Source organism: Vespa crabro, chromosome 1, assembly GCF_910589235.1.
Source record: "Vespa crabro chromosome 1, iyVesCrab1.2, whole genome shotgun sequence".
In the NCBI taxonomy this organism is placed as follows: Eukaryota; Metazoa; Arthropoda; class Insecta; order Hymenoptera; family Vespidae; genus Vespa; species Vespa crabro.
Window position 1 is genome coordinate 18,722,678 of NC_060955.1, and position 20,462 is coordinate 18,743,139.

The 20,462-nt window shown below is 29.5% G+C and overlaps 5 protein-coding genes across 12 annotated transcripts; 3 read left to right on the forward strand and 2 right to left on the reverse strand.

Annotated features, from left to right (window-relative positions):
- Positions 1-4,038: 4,038 nt before the first annotated feature.
- Positions 4,039-6,770, reverse strand: LOC124422252 (eukaryotic translation initiation factor 5A). 3 transcript variants are annotated; one of them, XM_046958682.1, is made up of 4 exons: positions 6,644-6,770; positions 5,152-5,443; positions 4,770-4,904; positions 4,039-4,464 (listed from the first exon to the last, which is right to left on the reverse strand). In XM_046958682.1, exons 2-4 carry the CDS (start codon positions 5,425-5,427, stop codon positions 4,393-4,395), a joined length of 483 nt encoding a protein of 160 aa, XP_046814638.1. In that variant the 5' UTR covers positions 5,428-5,443; positions 6,644-6,770; the 3' UTR covers positions 4,039-4,392. The 3 variants fall into 3 exon arrangements, with proteins under 3 accessions (XP_046814638.1, XP_046814467.1, XP_046814554.1); XM_046958511.1 differs by having other exon boundaries at positions 6,543-6,692; XM_046958598.1 differs by lacking the exon at positions 6,644-6,770 and adding an exon at positions 5,710-5,847.
- LOC124422386 (proteasome assembly chaperone 4-like) lies at positions 6,740-7,753 on the forward strand. Its single transcript, XM_046958809.1, has 2 exons — positions 6,740-6,881; positions 7,120-7,753. Exon 2 carries the CDS (start codon positions 7,159-7,161, stop codon positions 7,552-7,554), a length of 396 nt encoding a protein of 131 aa, XP_046814765.1. The 5' UTR covers positions 6,740-6,881; positions 7,120-7,158; the 3' UTR covers positions 7,555-7,753.
- A 48-nt stretch (positions 7,754-7,801) lies between these two features.
- LOC124422204 (guided entry of tail-anchored proteins factor 1-like) lies at positions 7,802-8,788 on the reverse strand. Its single transcript, XM_046958372.1, has 4 exons — positions 8,649-8,788; positions 8,346-8,511; positions 8,208-8,275; positions 7,802-8,040 (listed from the first exon to the last, which is right to left on the reverse strand). The coding sequence occupies exons 1-4, from the start codon at positions 8,715-8,717 to the stop codon at positions 7,840-7,842; spliced, it is 504 nt and encodes a 167-aa protein (XP_046814328.1). The 5' UTR covers positions 8,718-8,788; the 3' UTR covers positions 7,802-7,839.
- A 289-nt stretch (positions 8,789-9,077) lies between these two features.
- On the forward strand, positions 9,078-12,155 carry LOC124432996 (U3 small nucleolar RNA-associated protein 14 homolog A). Its single transcript, XM_046982497.1, has 6 exons — positions 9,078-9,219; positions 9,356-9,572; positions 9,652-9,948; positions 10,071-10,617; positions 10,707-11,473; positions 11,570-12,155. The coding sequence occupies exons 1-6, from the start codon at positions 9,122-9,124 to the stop codon at positions 12,023-12,025; spliced, it is 2,382 nt and encodes a 793-aa protein (XP_046838453.1). The 5' UTR covers positions 9,078-9,121; the 3' UTR covers positions 12,026-12,155.
- Positions 12,156-12,368: 213 nt separating this feature from the next.
- LOC124424756 (inactive ubiquitin carboxyl-terminal hydrolase MINDY-4B) lies at positions 12,369-20,444 on the forward strand. 6 transcript variants are annotated; one of them, XM_046964251.1, is made up of 15 exons: positions 12,369-12,666; positions 13,240-13,381; positions 13,829-13,987; positions 14,065-14,355; positions 14,467-14,735; positions 17,095-17,180; positions 17,262-17,479; positions 17,547-17,781; positions 18,214-18,279; positions 18,386-18,456; positions 18,740-18,890; positions 18,975-19,174; positions 19,244-19,393; positions 19,472-19,596; positions 20,007-20,443. In XM_046964251.1, exons 5-14 carry the CDS (start codon positions 14,579-14,581, stop codon positions 19,515-19,517), a joined length of 1,380 nt encoding a protein of 459 aa, XP_046820207.1. In that variant the 5' UTR covers positions 12,369-12,666; positions 13,240-13,381; positions 13,829-13,987; positions 14,065-14,355; positions 14,467-14,578; the 3' UTR covers positions 19,518-19,596; positions 20,007-20,443. The 6 variants fall into 6 exon arrangements, with proteins under 6 accessions (XP_046820207.1, XP_046820214.1, XP_046820221.1 ...); XM_046964258.1 differs by lacking the exon at positions 13,240-13,381 and having other exon boundaries at positions 19,713-20,444; XM_046964265.1 differs by lacking the exon at positions 13,240-13,381 and having other exon boundaries at positions 18,392-18,456; positions 20,007-20,444.
- The last annotated feature ends 18 nt before the right edge of the window (positions 20,445-20,462 follow it).

Below are 20,462 nucleotides of genomic sequence, written 5' to 3' on the forward strand. Positions count from 1 at the left end.
ATAGTTCTATTCTTAAAATTTTTATAAAGGCTAGAAGTTTGTATATTTTTATATTGCCAAATTTATTATATTATAAGGACATCATATTACCCACATGCAATCAACATTTGCTAGGACATTATTAATAAAATAGTATAATTCATTGAACTTCATGAATTAATTTCAGAAAGTTCTTGTTATGAAGTTATATGATAGCAAACATACTTGATGAATAGTAACTTCATTATTAAGCATTTGATTAATACCTTCTTTAAAAGAAAATTTCTTTAAATACATTTACTATATTCTGAAATTCCAATGTAGCAGTATTTCTATGGAATTTATGATCTTTAATAATATAGATTATATATAGTATTTTTATCACGTATATGACTAATCATTTATTAATGCAAATACTAAATACATATACTATAATAAAACAGTCTGATTCCACACATTATCACAAGTAATACAGATCAAATAATTAATTAAGAAAAAAGGATAAATATACAAAAGAAATGAAACGGCAAAAAATTTCGTTATTTTTTCGTATCTTCGCGCGTAATCGCCTTAGTATTAAAGTTAAGTTATTAATAATTCCTCAGTCTTTATTCATGCTTACAGAATATACGTGTTACAGGTAAGAAGGCCATTATTCCTATAATCGCTAACAAAGTCTTGAAATTTAAAGATGATTCGATGGTATGTATGTATACATATACTATTTGTATTATAATATAAAGGATACTTTCTTTTTTTTAAGAAACAAAAAATTTCAAAGAATATACGAAAATAAACTAAGAACTAAACTTACCTGATCTTTGGACTAATATTTAATAACTAATATCTGTTTATTTATTAACTAAAATTGTATGCGAGATTTGTTACTTCTCCTCTATTAAAATAAGTTAATATGACTCATGACTTCAGTTGTTTTGTATATAAGAACGAATTAGAAAAAAAATTATTGTAAATATTTTTCTAACCTTTACATATTTTTTTTTATCTATAATAAAATTACAAGCTATAACATCAAAAATGTTGTAATACAAGTAAACATATTTTTCAAGAATTTATTATGTATTATCTCATTATGGAAAATTTTGGAAACCAAACTTCCCTTGACTCATGTCAGTAAAGGAAGAAAATAATTTTTATTATTCTTGTTAGGTATTTGTAATACACAACAAAAAATTCTTCGGGTTACTTCAAATGTTATATACGTAACATTATACCATTAACATTTAGAAAATACAAAATAATGGTTACAAAATGAATTTAAATCTGGAATATTGCTTGTAGCGTCTATTCATAGCAATGACACATTATTTTCTCATATTGCAATTTATAATGCATATTACTCAATTATTGTTCCACAATGTTCATTGATCTTAAACAGAGTGGTACTAAATGGCACTTTTTATAAATAATAATTAGACTTGTTAAAATAATTTCTTTTACACTGTGATGATGTGGCAAGATTCAAATCTGTAGTTCTTTAATACATTATATCTCCATGTTTCATGACAATACCCTTTCAAAAAAGTAAACAGATATATTTGTCTCAGAGTATTCAAACATTCTTTAATAGAGTTCATTATCAAATTCGTTTTATCAAAACGTTAAGAGACTCCGGCAAAATGTACTAATCTACTAAAATAAGGCATATTTGTGTTAAACGCACCATTTATTTCTATTTAACTTTCAAATTTTTTCTTGTCTTGCTATTGCACTGCCACCACAGAGAATAATTTCCTCCAAAAACATAAAATATGTAGTTGTAATAATAAATCAAATATATTATCTTTTTTATTTTTTTTTTGAAGTAGCATATATGTTTTTTATATTTCTTCCTTTAATCCAGTACCACTTTTATATAATTAGCATTTTTTCTGTTATTTAATATAGGTTCTCATTGCATTACAAGTAATATGATAACCTCTGTATTCTAAAAAGGATGACAGTGCACATATTTTTATTTCTTATTTCTTTATAATAATAAGAAATCAAATGTTTCATGTAAAGTAGTTATATAACTATTTGAGCTTAAAAAAGATTATGTCTCATTGTCAATTCTAAGATTATGTTTATAATATCATTTAAATGTATTAAATGTTGCACAATGAAATATTATTATAATGTGTATTTTCTTTCATATTATTTATTTGGTGTCACCTTTTATCAAAACTAATAATTATAAAGAAAAAACTGTTATTTTGTAAAGTTTATTAATCTTATCAGAATGTATATAAATTAAAATTCAAAATGGCTACTTCTTGTGAAGAGTGTTAATTATATCTTTAGTAATACAATTATAATGTTATTCAAAATACCTAATACATAAGATTATTGAAACTTTAGCATTTACATTCTTAAGATGACACCAGAACTTGTTCTTAAAAAAAGAAAATTAAATATCCATAAAAAATGTGATTGCTCAAATTTTAACATAAAAGAACTTGAGCTTTATTTTTCTCTTAGAGATCTATCTCATATTTGCTATTAGGCATTCGCGCACTTTGTTTATGTCACACGACATCATTATGTTTTCCTCCATTCTTCTGCCACTGTCCATAACAAAGCACATTTAAAGAATATGAACCTGGTCCAACATAGCACATTTGGAATACAGAGATGACGATTTATTTCATATTAATATTAGATACTTCTGCTCATTTAGATTATAATAGATAAGTGTTAGGTTGTTCACTGTGCAATGAACCAAAGTTCTCAAGGAAGGCATATCTTCAGAAATTTTGATTACTTATGTATTCTACAAAGATGTCAATCGTGAATGCTCTCATCATTGATAAAATGACATTAGCTAGTTTATTTGTAATATTTTGTTGAGAGTTCATATAACACGTATTAATATCTTTATAGTAGTGTCTCAATATCATGCTGGTATATAGTACTTTGGTAAGATGATGTTTGTTAACAAAAAGATATGACAAACGAAGATCTTAAAGGAATAGTAATGATAATCAAATAACAGGAATTATTGAAATAAAAACATGTTTTTAGGATTTAGTATGACCATATGTGAGAGGTAGGGGCACACAACATACCTTCCCATAAAAGCTCTGGTTATGGTCTTGTATCAATTTCTATTTTCATTGTATATTAATCTACATTTTCAGACTGTATTTTCTGGAACAATTTTTTATATAAATACGATCGTACAGAATAATACAAAGGAGAAAATAGGGCAAGTTGAGTACATAACATAGAAACGAAGTATAAATAATTCGAATGTTTAATGAAAAAGAATACTAAGTACAGAAAGAAATATTTCAAAAATTGTCATTTATTATGATAAAGGCAATAATTGGAATAATAAATATAAATATGCTACGCATGACAAAATATTAATCATGTTACTTTGTAATTAAAAAATATCAACAACATGATTTCATGTTGGTGAAATTAAAATTTGTCATGATATTTCACTGAGAGTTACCTTTACTAGACAACTTATATGATATAACAGTCATATGATTTATATAGTAAAAAATGTTTCTTGAAAGAAGTACTATCATATGTTACAAGAACATATTGTAAATAGTTTAGGCAAATTGTAAAAAAATGAGATTATCTTTTGTATTACTATGAACTTATTTTTTTTAGACTTTTTTAAAAACTTATTCTTTGCCTTTTAAATAATACTTGTACAACTAGAAATTATGCATTTATAATTTATAAAAGCATTCTGTAAGCATTCTGTGCTTATAAAGCTTGTGTGTAAAGTTATAAGTTATTTCTATAGCCATTGTTAACAATATGCAGATTATCTACATAATTGCATCATATGCCAGTTTTAATCTATAAAATTATATAACAATAATTAAAAGATGCTAAGTATTATTAATACATGAAAATTTATCGAATTCATATGAAAAATTGTTCCGCACTATAGAATGCATCTCAACCTTGGTCTTCAACAGCAATACGTGTCTATTTACTTTATATGTATATTAAGTTAGAAAGCTTTTGTGGTTTTTACATAAATTGTTTCCACACATTGAATACTGAAGTCTCCAAAAAAAAATCGAGGATGTGTAAAGGCTTTTTTCAATTTTTATTTCTTAATCAACTCTTTGTTGAAAAGTTGTATCTTTTGTATAACAAACAACGTATGTGTGTGCCTGTGTATGTATGCAATTGTATATGTCTAAAACTGGGTATTGCGAATTCCATGAACCCAATTCTTCTTGTCTTACATTGCTTAGAAACTTTAGCATGTGTTTTATTTTGAATATTAGTAAGTAGATGTTACTTTGATAAAAAGATGTTTTTGTCCGCTGCTGAACTGCTGTTGGTTGGAACTGTGGACTTAAGTTTTTTTTTACCAATGATAAGGTGTCGATTGGCTAAGCGGATAGTTTGGTTGTGTACGATTAAAACTGAACACAATTATTTGTCGAGGGCAGTGTTGGTTTTGATGGCGATTACCACCTCTTCGCCACAAGCTTTTAATACAGTGCACTGAAAAAATATAATAAAACAGCATAATCAATATATATTATTAATATTTGTTTCATTAAACAAATCAGGAATATAACTATATAAATTAAAGATTAATTACAATATTTTGTATGGCTGATTGTACAAATCCATATTTATAAGTTACAAGTTACTCTCACTATATTTCATTACCCAAATATACATAACATTAAAGAGGTTTTTTAAATAAACTTTTTATATTATTCTCTTTGTAATTGCGCATAACAAAAAATATATGGGCTAAAAAAATAAATAAATCATTAATTATTAAACGTAAAAGTACTTACAAGTAATTCTTTTCCAGCCTCAAAATCAGCACGTAATTGAGCTCCTAATTCACCATCTGGTATTTTAAGATCTTCACGAAGATCTCCATTATCAGCCATCAGACATAAATAGCCATCGTCAGATATATCTGTCAGCTAAATTCAGAGGTACACACAGGATTGTTATTATTAATATATATATTAGAACAATTTATAATAATCGTAATATAGAATAATATTTGAATAGAGCATTACAGAATGTTTTAATAACTCTGTATTTAGTTCCAATTAAAATCATTGCACAATTTTATAAATCAATGAGAATGAAACACATAATAATTGTAAAACAATAATGATCAAATTATGAGAATAAAAATTACTATTATTATAATTAAAATTTTACCTGGTAATCTTCTCGCTTAACAAACGGCACATCCATATTATGTGTAGAAGGGCAAATATCTTCATATTTCTTTGAGGTAAATATGTCAATACCTACAAGGTGAACCTTGGCATGACCATGTTTTCCAGTCTTGGAAGTTGACATTTCAACAATTTTGCAGGGTCGAGATTTTAACATGACAAAACCATTTTTACGCAGTGCAGAACATTGCATGGGATATGTTACTGATGCTCCAGAGTCACCAGTCTCAAAGTGAGTATCCTCAATGTCTGCCATTATAGATTGTGTAGGTCTATTAGTGAAATAAAAATTTCTTTGTTTTAATATTATTAAACAATATTATTAATTACATGTCAAATGTTTCTTAAAATTAAACTTCTTTGAAATATTGTCTCGAAAAAAAAAAAATAAATAAAAAATAAATAAATAAATAAAAAATTAAAAAAAAAAAAAAAAAAAAAAAAAAGAGGAAATATTAAATAAAATTGTTTTATATTATGACAAGATTATAAATCTTAAAAATAGAAAATGTATTGAATATTAAGTGTGTAACTGTACCATATAATAATATATAAAAGAATATAATGTTTTTACTGTTTTTCTGTTCTTTGATACATCTAACACGGATATTCTTATATCACTAATCAAAAGAACATATGGTTGTGTTTAAAACAATCCATAGTTCTTTGATCACATAGATGAAAAATTTAACAGTAGGGCAGAGTTGCCACCATCATGTGAATTTTAAACTAAATATTCTAGATATAAGCAATTTTCTTTTAAATTAAGCAGTTGGAAAGTAAATCAAGATGGTAGAATTAAACAGATCAAACTAAGCCGGTATTAAAAATATGTAAATAACAAAGAACACTGGCATATTTAACAATTATAACAAAGTTTTTACTGTAAAAACCGTAAGTGGAATAGCCGAGCAAATGGCCATGTGGCACACCGACGATAAAATCCGGCATTAAATTGAACGAATTCGAAATCTAATTTTTAATTAAATAAACGTTTATTTTACACAGGTTTCGGTTTTAAAAATGTATCCGACAACGATATTAAAACAATATAACTAGAAGAATATTTCTCTTAAGAAATATTAAATGTGAAAGTGAATATGTAGGCTAACCAAAGATTGTTTTTACATAAACGATGGGACTTAAAATAATAGAGAACTTTTTGAAAATTGACACGCGTATGAATACATAAACAAAAAAACTGACAACAAATATATTTTTATCTTTACTCGTTGCGTATTTCAAGGAAATTTGTGCGAAGATGGCGCGAAAGAGTGTTAGCCACATTGCCAGCAGCCCGTTGTCATCGGCACGAGCAACGACATTTTTTTATTCCCGACGTTTAGTTAACACTGTCGTATCAATACAAACCAGTTAGTGTTTCACTGTCGAATTCTTAATTTTCCTTTGCTCGTTCAGACAATTAGCACCATTAGTTTTCACCGAAATCGAGAACAGCTCGAGATACTCACATGTGATCAAAATGGATACTCTAACCAGAAGATCTTGTTGCGCCTGCGCGCCACGATGAACGAAAGAGGGGTCTACCAAGCTGAAAGCAAGGACTCTAAGCTTCTATGACCGAGCTTGGCATCTATAGGCTTCCGTGAAGTGTTCAAAAATCTTCCAGATAGTTAAGCTACAAATAAAGGCGTGTTATTGAATATTTTGAAGATACAATTATTAAAATTTACTTCTTATATATATTTGGTATGAAAAATTCTTAAATACTGCTGTATTTAATTAATTTAAATTTGTTTTCAAGTTTTGTTTATAATTATTTTACTTTTGATAACCTTAGATTAGATATTATACATGAACCAATCACAATCGAGTACTACATATTACTAAATATCTTGTTTATATCGTTTGAGCGCTGAATATCGACTTTTTTTAAAGAATACGCATTGTAATTCTACTTAAATTGTTATTATTTATACTTATATAGATCATTGTCAAAGCACATAGAAGACAAATAATTAAATTAATGGAAAATATGACTAGTGACACAGAAAAAAATCATAGTCAGTATCCTTGCAATTTTAAATTCCATAAATTCGTGGATGAAGAGGTTAGAATTAGTTGTCACATTATAAGAATGGAAGACAGCTTATATTTATGGGTTGGAGATGCTAAACATTCTGCCATGAATAATCTTGCTTTTGCACTTAGATCGAATTATGAATCAGTACCGATTGCTACAAAGATAATGGGTGCAGTGGCAGATGAAACTTCCACTAACATAGCTAAACGTTTAACAAAAAAATTGGGAAAACCTGTATATGTTAGTTTTAATTTACAGGCTGATAGAATATTATTGCCTCAGATTGAGCAGAGAATACATCAAGAATTTAAAACAAATGAAGAACTAACAATATTTTGATAAAGTTTTATATTTCATCTCAGATATCTTGTAGCTTTTTAATAATACAGCTGTGTAATATAAAATTTATGTATATTGTATGGCTATATGTACGAAATTTAATTTTATAATAAATTAAATGGATCATGTTAATACAATACATTAAGTAATATTTGTTTTATACGTATTGGTACTATAAATATATTCTTGCATTCTTTTATTTTTATATATTTTATGAATCAAGGACCAATAAACCATTATGAATATATATATATATATATACTTCATTTTTATTGATAAGTTTATTTAATGATTATTTATTATATGAATTTGAGTACATTTAGATATAGCTATTTTTGCGATGACAAACCACATAATTAAAGAAATGGAGTCTTCATAATTAGTTGGCCATCTTAAAAGATAATTAATTGGCCATAATGTATCCTTTGGTAATTTTATTATAGGTTCATTGTTATATATGTATAAAAGGATCACTATTAATATTCCCTTAAATATAATTAAATAATATAATATAAATAATAAGCTTTATTAATTTTTATTGATGAATAATAAACGATATAAGAAGAATGTATAGAAAATGTAATTTGTAACTTAAAATGTTTATAGGTCAATAAATAATTCTTTCATTTAATTATCAAATATATAATACTTACATTGATGATACGAAAACCATAAGTGGTCAATAATCTTGCTTTTTTTCTACTGGATAATCTCCCCTTTTCTGTAAGTAAGAAATTGTTATATATATTATATTATTTTTGCATATATAGCTCATTAATTTATTTTCTTACCTATATCCTTCAGAGTATTTTCTAATTTGTTATATTTTCTTTGAAGTTTAGCATATTTTGAAAATTCGTCTACCATTGAAATACTTGCCATTTCTTGTCTCAATGTAGCTAAATTTTTACGTAATTCAGCTTCTTCTTTTTTTCCTACATATAAATGTGCTGTAAACTATGACAAAAGATAATCCGGTTAAATATGAGAATAACAAAATGATTCATCAGAATATTTAGAGTTGATATGCATAGTTAATTCTATTATTTATCACATTAACACTTTAATGCCTTAATTATTTATTTTATACTTACATAAGTTATTACAATCGGCACAATGTATTCTAAAATACAAATTAACGTTGATATCAAAAGTAAATTCATTGTACAATATATTCAACTGAATCGATTTATAACAGAATTCTGTAAATTATGACATATCTCTTTGTCTGATTTATTTAATTTGATTAATTATGATTATATTAAAATCTATAATGAATACAATAAAAAAAAATTCCTTTTTTAAAACTGTGTTTATACGATGGTGAATGATTATTGATAGCTAGGTACAATGATTTTAAACAATTAATTTTATTGGTTGTTTCCAAACTTAACAGACGTATCAAGCATCATGATAGTCGGCCGCCATATATAAGTCGACGGGTAACATTAAATTTGGAAACTGCAAGCGTGTACGACATATGTATATATGTAATATATGATACGTGTGTATATGTTGCGGTAGGAATAATAGTGTTTAAATAAATTTCTTTTAAATTTATTCTAAAATGAGTGGCTCAGAGATTGATTACGATAGTGATCAAAAAATATCAGATTCTCATTCTAAACTTTTAGAAGCAGTGGCACAACTCGATAAAGGACAGAGGTAGATATATTTATAGGTTAAGTGTGGTAATAATTTATTGTTGTATTAAATGAAATATTTTTGATACGTTTATATACTTTCAAATTGATTGATGCTTAGTTTTATATTTTTTGAAAATATATGATTCATTTTTTAGGGTTAAGAAACCAGAAAGAACAGAACCAACATTAGAAGTATCTGAATTTCATTTAGTTAAAAGTGGAATATCTGATAAAGATGCAGTATCTGTTCAAAATTTAGTAAAGTTGTTAGGAAATAAGGGACATCATACAGAGATAAGTAAGAGATTTAATGCAGCTCAGAAAAAAACTAAAGTTCTTTCTAAGCCATTAGAAAAACCTTCTGCTGATCGTGTATGTAGAATAACATATGACCATTTAAATAGTTTTACACATTGTTTAACATTCAATACTTAAAGTTTATGATTTTTAGATAAAAAGAGTGGTTGGATTTGAAAAAACTAAACAACAAGTAAAAAAATGGAATGGAATAATTTCATACAACAGAACTGCAGAAAAGGTTTATTTTCCTCTGAATCAACTATCTGTTGAAGTGGAACCGACCACACAATTTGTTAAAAGATTTAAACTGCAGTCAAATTTAGAAAAACAATTAGCTGCATTAGAACCAGAGCCAGAAAAAGTAGAAGAAAAAGAAGATAAAGTTTCAATGACTTTAGAAGAAGTACTAGAAAGGAGAAAAGAAGCTGCTCGCATGAGAGCTTTACAGGTAAATAAGTGTTTATTATTATTATCAATTATATAAATTTAGAAATAGAGTATATAATTCTTATTGTGAAAGAAAGAAATTTCATGTTTTTTTATTTTATTTTATTTTTTTTTAATTTTTAGTCTTACAGAGAAGCAAAAGCATATAGACAAAAAAGAATAAAGAGTAAAAAATTCCACCGTGTTCAGAGAAAGGGAAGGATGAAACAACAACTTAAAGAATATGAGGAATTACAAAAATCAGATCCGCAGGCCGCTTTAGAAAAACTAATGTTGCTTGATAAATCCAGAGCAGAAGAACGAATAACGCTAAGGCATAAAAATACAGGTCAATGGGCAAAGAGTAAACAAATAAGAGCAAAGTATGACAAAGAAACACGTCAAGTTCTTGCACAGCAATTGTCTATTGGTAGAGAATTGACACAACATTTGAAAGTAGCAGATGATAGTAATGATGATGATGATGATAATGAACAGGATTCAATGTCTTTACAACTTTCTGATAATACAAAAGAAAATCCATGGATAAATGAAGTTAAAACTGAATCGGAAATCAATGAATTTATCAGCAGTTATCGTAAATATTGGGATGGAAAAAATTTAAAAGCAAATAATCAAAATTCTATTTCTCATCAAACAAATAATACGTCTCAGGAAAATGATTTTGAAAGTAAGTAAGAACAAGGTAAAGAGAAAGAAAAGTATATGCATTCTTTTGTTTATGGTAGTAAAATTTGATAGATACGTTTATTTTTACAGATAATAAGACTGTTTCTTCTAAAGGGCAATTAATTACTAAAAAGAATGAATTAAAAAAAAACAAGAAATCCTTAATTGCAGATAAAAAAGTAAAAAGTGAGTTTAATGGCATGCTTGATATGAATGGATCTATAGAAGCCATAACGGTAAATAATGATGATAAAATATTGGATAAAGTAGCTGCTACATCTGCTTGGAATGTACAGGAATGTGAGACTTTAAATACTGATGATGTGAAAAATAACTCAACATTATTATCTGAGAAAATAGATGAAATGTTTGACCTTATGGAAGATAAAATGCAAAAACGAATTCGTACGCAGATAAGTCGTGTGAAAAGAAAGTTTAATATTGACATGGAGAAGAAAAATAATAATGACAATGAATCTAATGTAGACGAACCTGATATAGAAGAGTTGGAGTTTAAAAATAAAAAACAAAAACCGATTTTGAATAAGCCTATGGAAGAGGTAATTAAATCTACAAAATCATTAAAAGATGAAGATGTAATTAAATTAAAGAGTTTAGCAAAAAGTATGGATAAAACAACTATTGATGTTTCCAAAAATAAAGATATGGATATAGATCCAAATAAATATATTAATGTAACACCCAAACATTTAAATACTGACTTACCAAATGTTACGACCGATGGAGACGATATTTTAGATGATAACGAAGATGAAGAAGAAATACATAACATAATAAGCGAAGCTTTTGCAGACGATGATGTAGTTGACGAATTTAGAAAAGAAAAAGAAGAAGAGGTATGTATGAAAAGAAAAATGAGAAAATATTAGGATACAAACAATAAATATTCATTTTTATTTTATTATCACTGAAATGCACTAATTCAATTACAGATAAAGAAATCGCAACCAGAGAATATAGATCTTAGTTTACCAGGATGGGGATCTTGGGGTGGAACGAATATAAAACAATCGTACCGTAAAAAGAAACAATTTATTATAAATGTACCAAAAGATGCACCGCGTAAAGATGAAAATAAAGGCGATGTTATAATAATCGAAGACGAGGATGCCAAAATAAGAGAACATCAAGTAAATGAATTACCATTTCCATTTTCAACCGTTAGAGATTTTGAAGCTAGTATCAGGGCACCGATTGGACGAAATTTCGTTCCGGAAAATGATCATAAAAAGTTGATCGAGCCTCCTGTACAGACGGCTATGGGAAAAATTATTGAGCCTATGGATGAAAATGTACTGATTGATAAAAAGAAAATTAAGAAACGAAAAAATGTAAATGAAAACAAAACAATTATACCTATTAATAAGAAAAAATCAAAGCAATTATAACATAGATAATAAAATTATGCAATTTATGATCCAAGTTTTTTATTCATGCATACGTATTTTATAATTTTGTTTATAGAAATATCAAAATATAATTAGAAAATAATTAGAAGTGACCATGAAGAATATTGTCCAGTATATTATATTCAATGACAAAAATAATAAAATATAATAATACATTTTTCTTTTTATACATCTAATTATTCTAACTTCTTTTATTTAAAATTCACAGCAATGTAAACTGATATAGTGTAATTTTTCAACTATCTTGAATTTATTTACATAATATAGTTTTACCAATACTTATCTAAGAAATGTTTTTCATAAATGTATAGATAGCTTGAAATTGATGATTATTATAGCAAGTTACGTAAGTGCATACACGATATTTATAATTAGTTCATTTTAGAGTATCTTAGTTTCTAAGGTTATTTCATGAAGTAAAGTACACATTTATTAATCCTATGTTGTTTTTTATAAGAGTTGATTTTGGATAAATTTTAGAAAAAAAATATAAAAAATCAATTTCGCAGATTCATTGTGACGTGGAACACTTTGAACTTTAAAAGGTTGCACGTGCAATCTATTTCAAACTCGAACTTGAACTTAGTTAAACTACGTAATCTTATTTTCACGAACGGCAGGTGAGGAAATTGGTAATTATGGATACATGAGAAACTTCGTATACTATCTATATACAATACAAAATCAATTTCAATACACACAAGTCAGTATTTTCCATTTAGATTCCTGATTCGTATACTAGGAATTTGTAAAAGTGTAGATTTGTTTTATTTGTATGATAAGATTCCCTGATTTATTCTCGTTTTAGATCTAGTTTCGAATTAATTATTAAAGTTCGATCGAGACGATTATTCGCGGGCGTTTGTATTCGTGGGAACTTTCGCGCTTTATCTATCGACCAATCAGAGTCGTAATATTCAAAACGAAATAAGTTCGAAAAACCAGTTGCACATTCGACATCTTAAAATTTGAACATGTGGGAGAGATTGAAAAAAGTTCGATATGTATAGATTTATTAAAGATAAAGAAGGCAAATACTTTTCAATATTATTTAACCAAATGCTATTTAACCATTAATTAATTTATATAAGCTTCGTATTAGTACTCGATTATAAATTATAATTTGTAGGTTGTGTTCAATCATTAAAATCTATTATCTTTTTTTTTATATTTTATCTCATTTTATTTTACAGTTAATTTCATGAAATTCTATTCTGAGGAATGTTTCCCGTTAACAATTGTCGATGCGCAAAACTATAAGCAATTAGTCGAATAAGAAGAACGAACTAAGTTCAGGAACGCGTGATAATGAGGATGCTTGCGTATGTAAATGTGGTAGGATAACATTGAAGGCGCCATTTACGTGGGAAGTGGGTAAAAGGGGATGAACTCGAATCGCGAGGGTTGGTTAGAATTATTATCGCTATCCAAACTGCCGGCGCCAGGCTGTCAGTTAACATAGGTCAATGCAGATATACGTGTATGTTATATGTATGTACGTAGACATTAAGAGTAGAACACGAGCACCTAGGTCTACCTTGCATATTCGTTAGTTCTTCCAGTCGTATACGTAGGAACACGAAGTAAGATCAACCGGTTTCTGAAAAGCTGATTAATAAGTAACAACGAATATCAAAAAGTAGGGTAATTCATTTTATCTTACGATTATTCGCTTTAAATTATCTTGCTTTTTATACTGAATAATACTTAATAATAGATTGAATTCATTTTTAATAGGTCTGGAAATAATAAAAGAGTGATCTTTAATTTTATTTTCTCTAGAGAATTTCTCGATAAATTTCAACGATATTGAAAACAATAAGTTAAAAAGTCACGAAAGTGGAAATAAATATATCTCAAAGTTAAGATCTTCCATGGATAACATGGATTTAGATTTCAATAGTTAGTTCTATAGTAGCTACACGCAAAGCACGAGCAAAGGTATACCTTCAACAATGCTTAAACAAATATTTAAGTATTTTTAATAGCGTTCTATTTTTGATTGTAAAAATTTTCAGTGAAAACACGACACTAATCGTCGAAGTGATCATTCAATGACATCTTAACTTCGTGTGAAAAATAACTAATCGATTTCTCATGGAAGATGGCATGTTAAATGAGACTTAACAGGAAAGTTCTCCGATTGTACGGTTATAATTTATTTTCATCGCCTGTTAAAGAATTCTCTTTTCTTAATTCGTCACGCACGAAGTGTCAGGGCTGAATCTTTACGCTCTAAAGAGGATAATAAGATCTCATTTCGTACGAAAGTAAATTTATCACGGAATGTCTCCATTCAACGGACGATGGTACGCTCTTTCGTCTCGAAATTTCAAATTTTTAAATCGATCATTGTTTATTACGAACTGATAAATCGATCATTTTAATCATTAATCACTATATCTTTTTATTAATCTTAGATAACATTTTACGTTTTCAAAATATTTCCAAGGATTTCAATATTGTAATCATTTATTTGAATATCTTTGTGAATCTTCTGATCTTTCAATATCTCTCGATATCATTTTTCCAATGGAGGAATCACGGGCAACGAAAACAAATGAGCACGCACTTACTATATCCGATTCTGTGTCTGATACTAGTACAAGTATGACACCGACAGCATCATTTTCAGGCAAACAGCAATACGATGCGATTCCAAAGAAGTCGACTTATTTGAGAGATAGAGGTATGTTTTAAGTCTGAAAATATATTTTATATTAATACTATGTTGAAGGAGCATATTAAATATACAATATCTATATTTCTTGTAATGTTCGATATAAAAAGAGATTTAATTATAGGATTTCCTACGAAGATATCTTCTTTTGATCGATTTTTCATCGATCATTGTTCGAGAATCACGTTGATCTTTCCGGAAAGCAAAATCTCTTTTCTTCTTCGGTGACTCGTATGTAGGTATTTAGTAGGAGGATGTCTTTCACGGAACACTGCTTTCACTCTGTGTCCTTTCCGGTATCGGTCTGTAAGGAAACGAAAGTCTTGCATAGTTAACGAACAACAAAGTGTAACTTATTTTGCGCCCCTTACGTACTGGCGTAACAGCGATTTCTGATTCTAATCGGCCACTGTTCTTCGATACTTTTTATGTAACAAAGTATCGTACAGGAAATGGGCGAAACGATCTAAGACAGTTTACTAGAAGATGATCAACTGTGAAACGAATAGCTTACTTTCGAAGAAATACTTACAATAGGATTTAACAAATTAACGTGCTCGTAAACGTGTTTCTCTTTTAAAATTGTTATATTATTTTTTTGCCATGATTTTCCTTTTTTTATCGTTCCATGGAAAGTAACCTTGAGTATGAAAGGAGAACGCTTAAATTTAAAATCGATCGATAGATATAGTTATTCGAACGTTACTCGAAGAAATGAAAATTTAGACGATGTGTTTGTATAGGTGGGCATACGTATTTTCAGATACATCAGAGATGTGTGCAATCAGCAAATGCAGATGCCTGTTCCGACGTGGATTCGTAATACGATATCTTGATAGCACGCGAGCACGCGATTCTGCGAGAAGCGCCTTAGACGAGTGTTAGATCACGCCAACCCTCTTGCGCTGTACTGAGAACAAGCCGCGTGAATTTATGTACGAAATATGAATCTTCTGGATCCGAAACTTTTGTCTTTAAAATGTATTCCACCCTCTATTTTTCATATTCGTGATGTTACTTTTTTTTTTAGTTTTTTCGAACGATTTATCATCTATGGCATGGTATAATTTTATTTCATAGATCTGTTTGATAGACTTTTAGACTATCTGACGGATAGACTTTTTTTTATGTAATACGTCTTTTTGCAAAAAATGAATGCTTTGAGGATGGAGATCGTAATAAAAATGATAAAAGTATATGAATAAAATAATTTAATAATACACTTTATAAGTATGTACATATATTTCGATGTAAAAATTGTATGTATCTGTCGTAAGAATATTACATTAGTTACATACCTATTTAAGAACCTTTTCACGTTTTTGAGTTAGATACGAATAGATGAATATACTTAAGAAGTACCGGTATTATTTTACGAAATATCTATTCGTAATAAATAGGATCACGTAATAATCTCTTCGATCTTCATATAAAGTTATTTTGAAAGAAACAATTTGCTGCCAACAAAAATTTTCTAATTACGATGAATAGTTAGATTTCGCTATAGTTTGCGTAAAGTGACGCAAAAGTTAGAAAATGCGACCGCACCCGAGACTAGATCGAGTGAGACTAACAAGTACGCGATCGTATTAGGGTGGTTCGAACTAGTACGAGAAAAATATGTACGAGCTCTCTACGTGTGCTAAAGCAAATTCCAACGTAGATCGGAAAAGACAGATAGACGTTAGTAGGGCATTTCTATCATTTTCAAAGGTATATAATTGTAGACAGTCTATTTAGACATACGAATTGACATATTTCGTGAGCTCCACCCAAACTTGAGTCAAAGTGTTTGCGCGGATGAGCAGACAAATTGGTTTATATAAAAGGGACATGCTCTTTCGATATTCAATTGATATCCGATAACCGTCGGGCGTGGGTAGTACTGGGTGACACAATCTTAGGAATTCGCTTGAACTTGACGCATTCTTGAATATATCGTAATGTTAGTGAGTCGCGATTGTTATGGATTGGATTCCGTACGTGAGTAGGTGTACCTACATATAAAAAAGAAATGCACGTAACATCTCTCAGATACGGTTCATGTATAATCATCGAAGGAAGGATCTCAAGATCGCTTATTTAACGTTTAAGAAAAAGAGAGACAAATTAATCAAGTTCGAGGAATGTTACTTTCCACGAGGGCAGCTCGATGCGCAGCACTTATGGGTGAACCGGACGAGCTCTATCCAGGTTTCGAAATTTATGAGAATGATGTATTATTTTTTTCCCTTTTCTTCTGTAAATTGAGCCTCATAAAAATATTGAAACTGATGAAAATAATGGGATTGTAATATTGGGTTCAACGATTGCGAATGGACTAAATCAAAAGTAAAAAACGAAAAATCAAGTTATACATCTTTTTCAGAGAGGATCATTTATCCAAGAAACACGAGGACCTTGCCGAAAATAGTTGTAGCTGATGGAACGCCAATAGATGAAGAAACTTGTATGGTAATACATTGATTAAATATTTCAATCGCTTAAGTCATTTTATTCATATTCACGACATGAATATAAACATAAACATTTTAGATGTTGAGAACGTTAGTATTTGGTAGTTGTGCTTGTCCACCGAAGGCAGAATGGGCTAGAACTGGTTTGACGTTAAGACCTTACGGTCAGAATTTAGCTTTTGGATTAAGAGCACCTAGGAACACAACTAGAGGTCTCATTACGGCCGTTCAAGCGATCATGTTGAAGAATTTTTTATTTAAGTGTAACGTGCAGGACAGTCGTATTGGTCCCGATATGTAAGTGAAATTAAAATAGAAAAATATCATTATAATTTACGATGGATCGGCGTGGGTTTGTTCATAGCTTGCTGAAACCTTCATATGACAGACAAGTGGAAGTCCTATGTCTGGCGATATCTGAAATAATTTGGCGTTGCGCCGGTGGCTTCGTTGCACACAATCAGAACAGCAGTTGCATCGCAAGTAGCAACCTCGATATAAAAAGTGTCAGCGTGCCAAAGGCGATAGTGGCATTACCACAAAAGATACCTTATCTGCAACATAGCGTGCAGTATTTTCAGGATGGTTTGACGGAAACGGTAAACCTATTCACATCCTCTTCTCACACTTTTTAACATATAGATTTTCATATTTTTCTCTTATTCAGACACACGTCCTCACCCTCGAGTTTCTCGATTGACCTAGGAAAAAACGAACTTGGATCGTTTATCAAATGACTTGTCAAGACGTGTTGTTGGCATTGTGCCAGCCATTCAAGGGTGTCTTCATTACTTTTGCATTATGATTTGTGTTCCCTTAATAAAGTCTGGAGTGTATAAAATTTTATCTACCCTTGGGATTTCGATTTCTTAGATTCTTGATGTATGTTTGAACTATTAACCTCGGGAATTACTATTAGGGAATAAAATAGAATTAAATCATAAAGATAGTTGGAAACTAATTGTGCTCGAGGGTAAGCTCGTGATCAAGTTTTCGTAAGCTCGTTTCACATACATTTTTTCTCGTTTTAGTTACATTTATTTGAGTTCATCTCAATAGAAGATCTTCAAATATTCATCAAAAGGTATTTATACTTGGTAAGTCTTGACATTTCCATCGTAACTTCTAGAACTCAGAATATTAGCGTAATAATAAGAAATCAGTAATATTAGCGTAAAAAAGAGAATATGTTATTGTAAATAGTTTCAGGATGAAGGAGGACCAGGAGCAAAGTTATTGCTTTATAGTGCTGTTTTATCCAGAGGCCTAGCGAAGTAAGATCATTTTAAATATTTATTGAATTCATTTCCCGCATTTTTCGTAATATCAAATGTCTAATCGAATCGTTAAGATTTTTATGTCGTTAAGAGGTAATAGCGGATGACAAGATTGACGGTAAAGTTCTAGCAAAACAGTTTTAACAATGCCAATGAAATAGTTGCACGGTTTTTGCTCGTGTTTGTTCAAAGCGTTGCTTGAACGAAATGTAGAGAATATGCCGCTACTAGAAAAATTACGCTCGTCAAACTAACGGCGCACGCGCGATTCGGTCCACAGAGTTCAAAGCGACCTGGAAGATCAGAAAGCTTCTATACTAAGCGGATGTCCTGAGGAGGGACCGATCAGTATTGTGGTCTTTATGTTGACTGGGCGTGCGTCTCCTCATCTTCATAACGGAATTATTCATATTGGAGATGAGAATACTTATGTACGTTTAAAAGATTGTATTCATGAGCATTTAATTCCTTTGTCATACATCAAAAGTCTTTTAAACTTTTTGATCATTTTCAAGGCTGTTCCACAATGGGGTATTCTCGTGAGAAGCGAAGTAGGTCTTCTAGTTCACGAGGGTGATGGTCAAACGAGCAAGGTACCTGGTTCGCGACTGAAAACTCCCAGCTTACCGATATGGGTTACATTATGTCACGGTCATCATGGTGTTCTCTTTAATACGAACAAGGAATTACTAAGGAATTATCATGCAGAAAGAAGGTACTTAAATCTAAATTTATCTAGTCACATTGTTTTTAATCTATCAAATATTAAAATTTGTATTCAAAGATTCGAAGTGCAGTATTTCGCTTGTGGTGGAAGTCATGCCACATTGACCGTGGATACGAGGGCGAACGAGAGCGCATCGGGTGTAGAATCCACCAGCAAGGAATCCGTCGACATTGCTGCTACACCATTGGAAAAACTTATTCGTTCCAAGTAAGTTTCACATGTATAGAAATGACTTAATGTAATTGTTGTATATTAAAAGATTGCAAGTTCATTATATATTTTAAGATGGCAGGATGCACAAATACAATGGAACGGAGCACCATTGATGTAAGATCACCACTTATAAAAATAAAGTTAGTCTTGGCTTAATTTTGAAGAAAGGAAAGTTTTTTATTTTATTTTGGTATGAGGTAAGTAAATTTTGACTTGAAATAATAATATTTTCGTATTTTCGAAGCCTGAAAGATGCATTTGAAAATATTTTTTAAATAATTTGCTGGGAAGTTGTTCGATTTCTATATCACAGGACGATGCACAGAAATCGTTGATTTGGAAATGCCGATATATCGTGGGATAGGAAAAAGTAAATCGTTCCATTCCGGGGATGACAATTCGTGTCCCTCGTCGCTGAACCGTCTCGAATCATCCATCCGTGAAATCGACAGTATACCTTTTTCGCATCGTGAGAAATAACCATTTTCATCGTCGTTGCGATTTGCAATTCGCAGCAAATGTTTGAGAAAGAATATGCATCGATCGTTGTATACACGCTTCGATAAAATATTTTTACGAAAGAGCAATATCAACGATATTTTCATAGGTTTTTGGAGAAACGACAACATGGAATCTATTTCGTGATGCCAAAATTTGAATATGATGGAAATTATACGAGAAGAAGGAATTGTTGAATTCTTCGCAGTAAGTTTATTTTATTAGATCATATAAGGAATTATCAATTAGATCATATACTCAATTATAAGAACAGAATAATAATGATGACATTGCATTACATTAGAATAATATTACAAATATTACACTAATTTCAGAGTTGTAAGATTTAACGAAATATGTGATTAGGTACTTTATTTTACAACAGGATTACCTGTGAATGTAATGATAGTTGGTATTATAACGATACTATTATACTCTATTAGTACATTAATGTAGCCTGTATATGTAATAACATATTGTAACATAGTATTAACAACTGTATTTTGATCTATGTGTATTAACGTCGTAATTGATTTGAAAATAATATATTCTAAAAATATAAAAA

What these genes read in the sequence shown, in the direction of transcription:
- LOC124422252 (XM_046958682.1), bottom strand. Translation starts at nt 5,427, where the DNA reads ATGGCAGACATTGAGGATACTCACTTTGAGACTGGTGACTCTGGAGCA. An exon ending in TTAAGCGAGAAGATTACCAG is followed by an intron (nt 4,905 to 5,151) that starts GTAAAATTTTAA and finishes CTCTGAATTTAG; the next exon opens with CTGACAGATATATCTGACGA. An exon ending in AGGCTGGAAAAGAATTACTT is followed by an intron (nt 4,465 to 4,769) that starts GTAAGTACTTTT and finishes ATATTTTTTCAG; the next exon opens with TGCACTGTATTAAAAGCTTG.
- LOC124422386 (XM_046958809.1), top strand. Translation starts at nt 7,159, where the DNA reads ATGGAAAATATGACTAGTGACACAGAAAAAAATCATAGTCAGTATCCT.
- LOC124422204 (XM_046958372.1), bottom strand. Translation starts at nt 8,717, where the DNA reads ATGAATTTACTTTTGATATCAACGTTAATTTGTATTTTAGAATACATT. An exon ending in AAATACTCTGAAGGATATAG is followed by an intron (nt 8,276 to 8,345) that starts GTAAGAAAATAA and finishes TCTTACTTACAG; the next exon opens with AAAAGGGGAGATTATCCAGT. An exon ending in ATGGTTTTCGTATCATCAAT is followed by an intron (nt 8,041 to 8,207) that starts GTAAGTATTATA and finishes ATTATATTTAAG; the next exon opens with GGAATATTAATAGTGATCCT.
- LOC124432996 (XM_046982497.1), top strand. Translation starts at nt 9,122, where the DNA reads ATGAGTGGCTCAGAGATTGATTACGATAGTGATCAAAAAATATCAGAT. An exon ending in CAACTCGATAAAGGACAGAG is followed by an intron (nt 9,220 to 9,355) that starts GTAGATATATTT and finishes TTCATTTTTTAG; the next exon opens with GGTTAAGAAACCAGAAAGAA. An exon ending in AAAAACCTTCTGCTGATCGT is followed by an intron (nt 9,573 to 9,651) that starts GTATGTAGAATA and finishes TATGATTTTTAG; the next exon opens with ATAAAAAGAGTGGTTGGATT.
- LOC124424756 (XM_046964258.1), top strand. Translation starts at nt 14,579, where the DNA reads ATGGAGGAATCACGGGCAACGAAAACAAATGAGCACGCACTTACTATA. An exon ending in TAGATGAAGAAACTTGTATG is followed by an intron (nt 17,181 to 17,261) that starts GTAATACATTGA and finishes TAAACATTTTAG; the next exon opens with ATGTTGAGAACGTTAGTATT. An exon ending in TTATCCAGAGGCCTAGCGAA is followed by an intron (nt 18,457 to 18,739) that starts GTAAGATCATTT and finishes TTCGGTCCACAG; the next exon opens with AGTTCAAAGCGACCTGGAAG.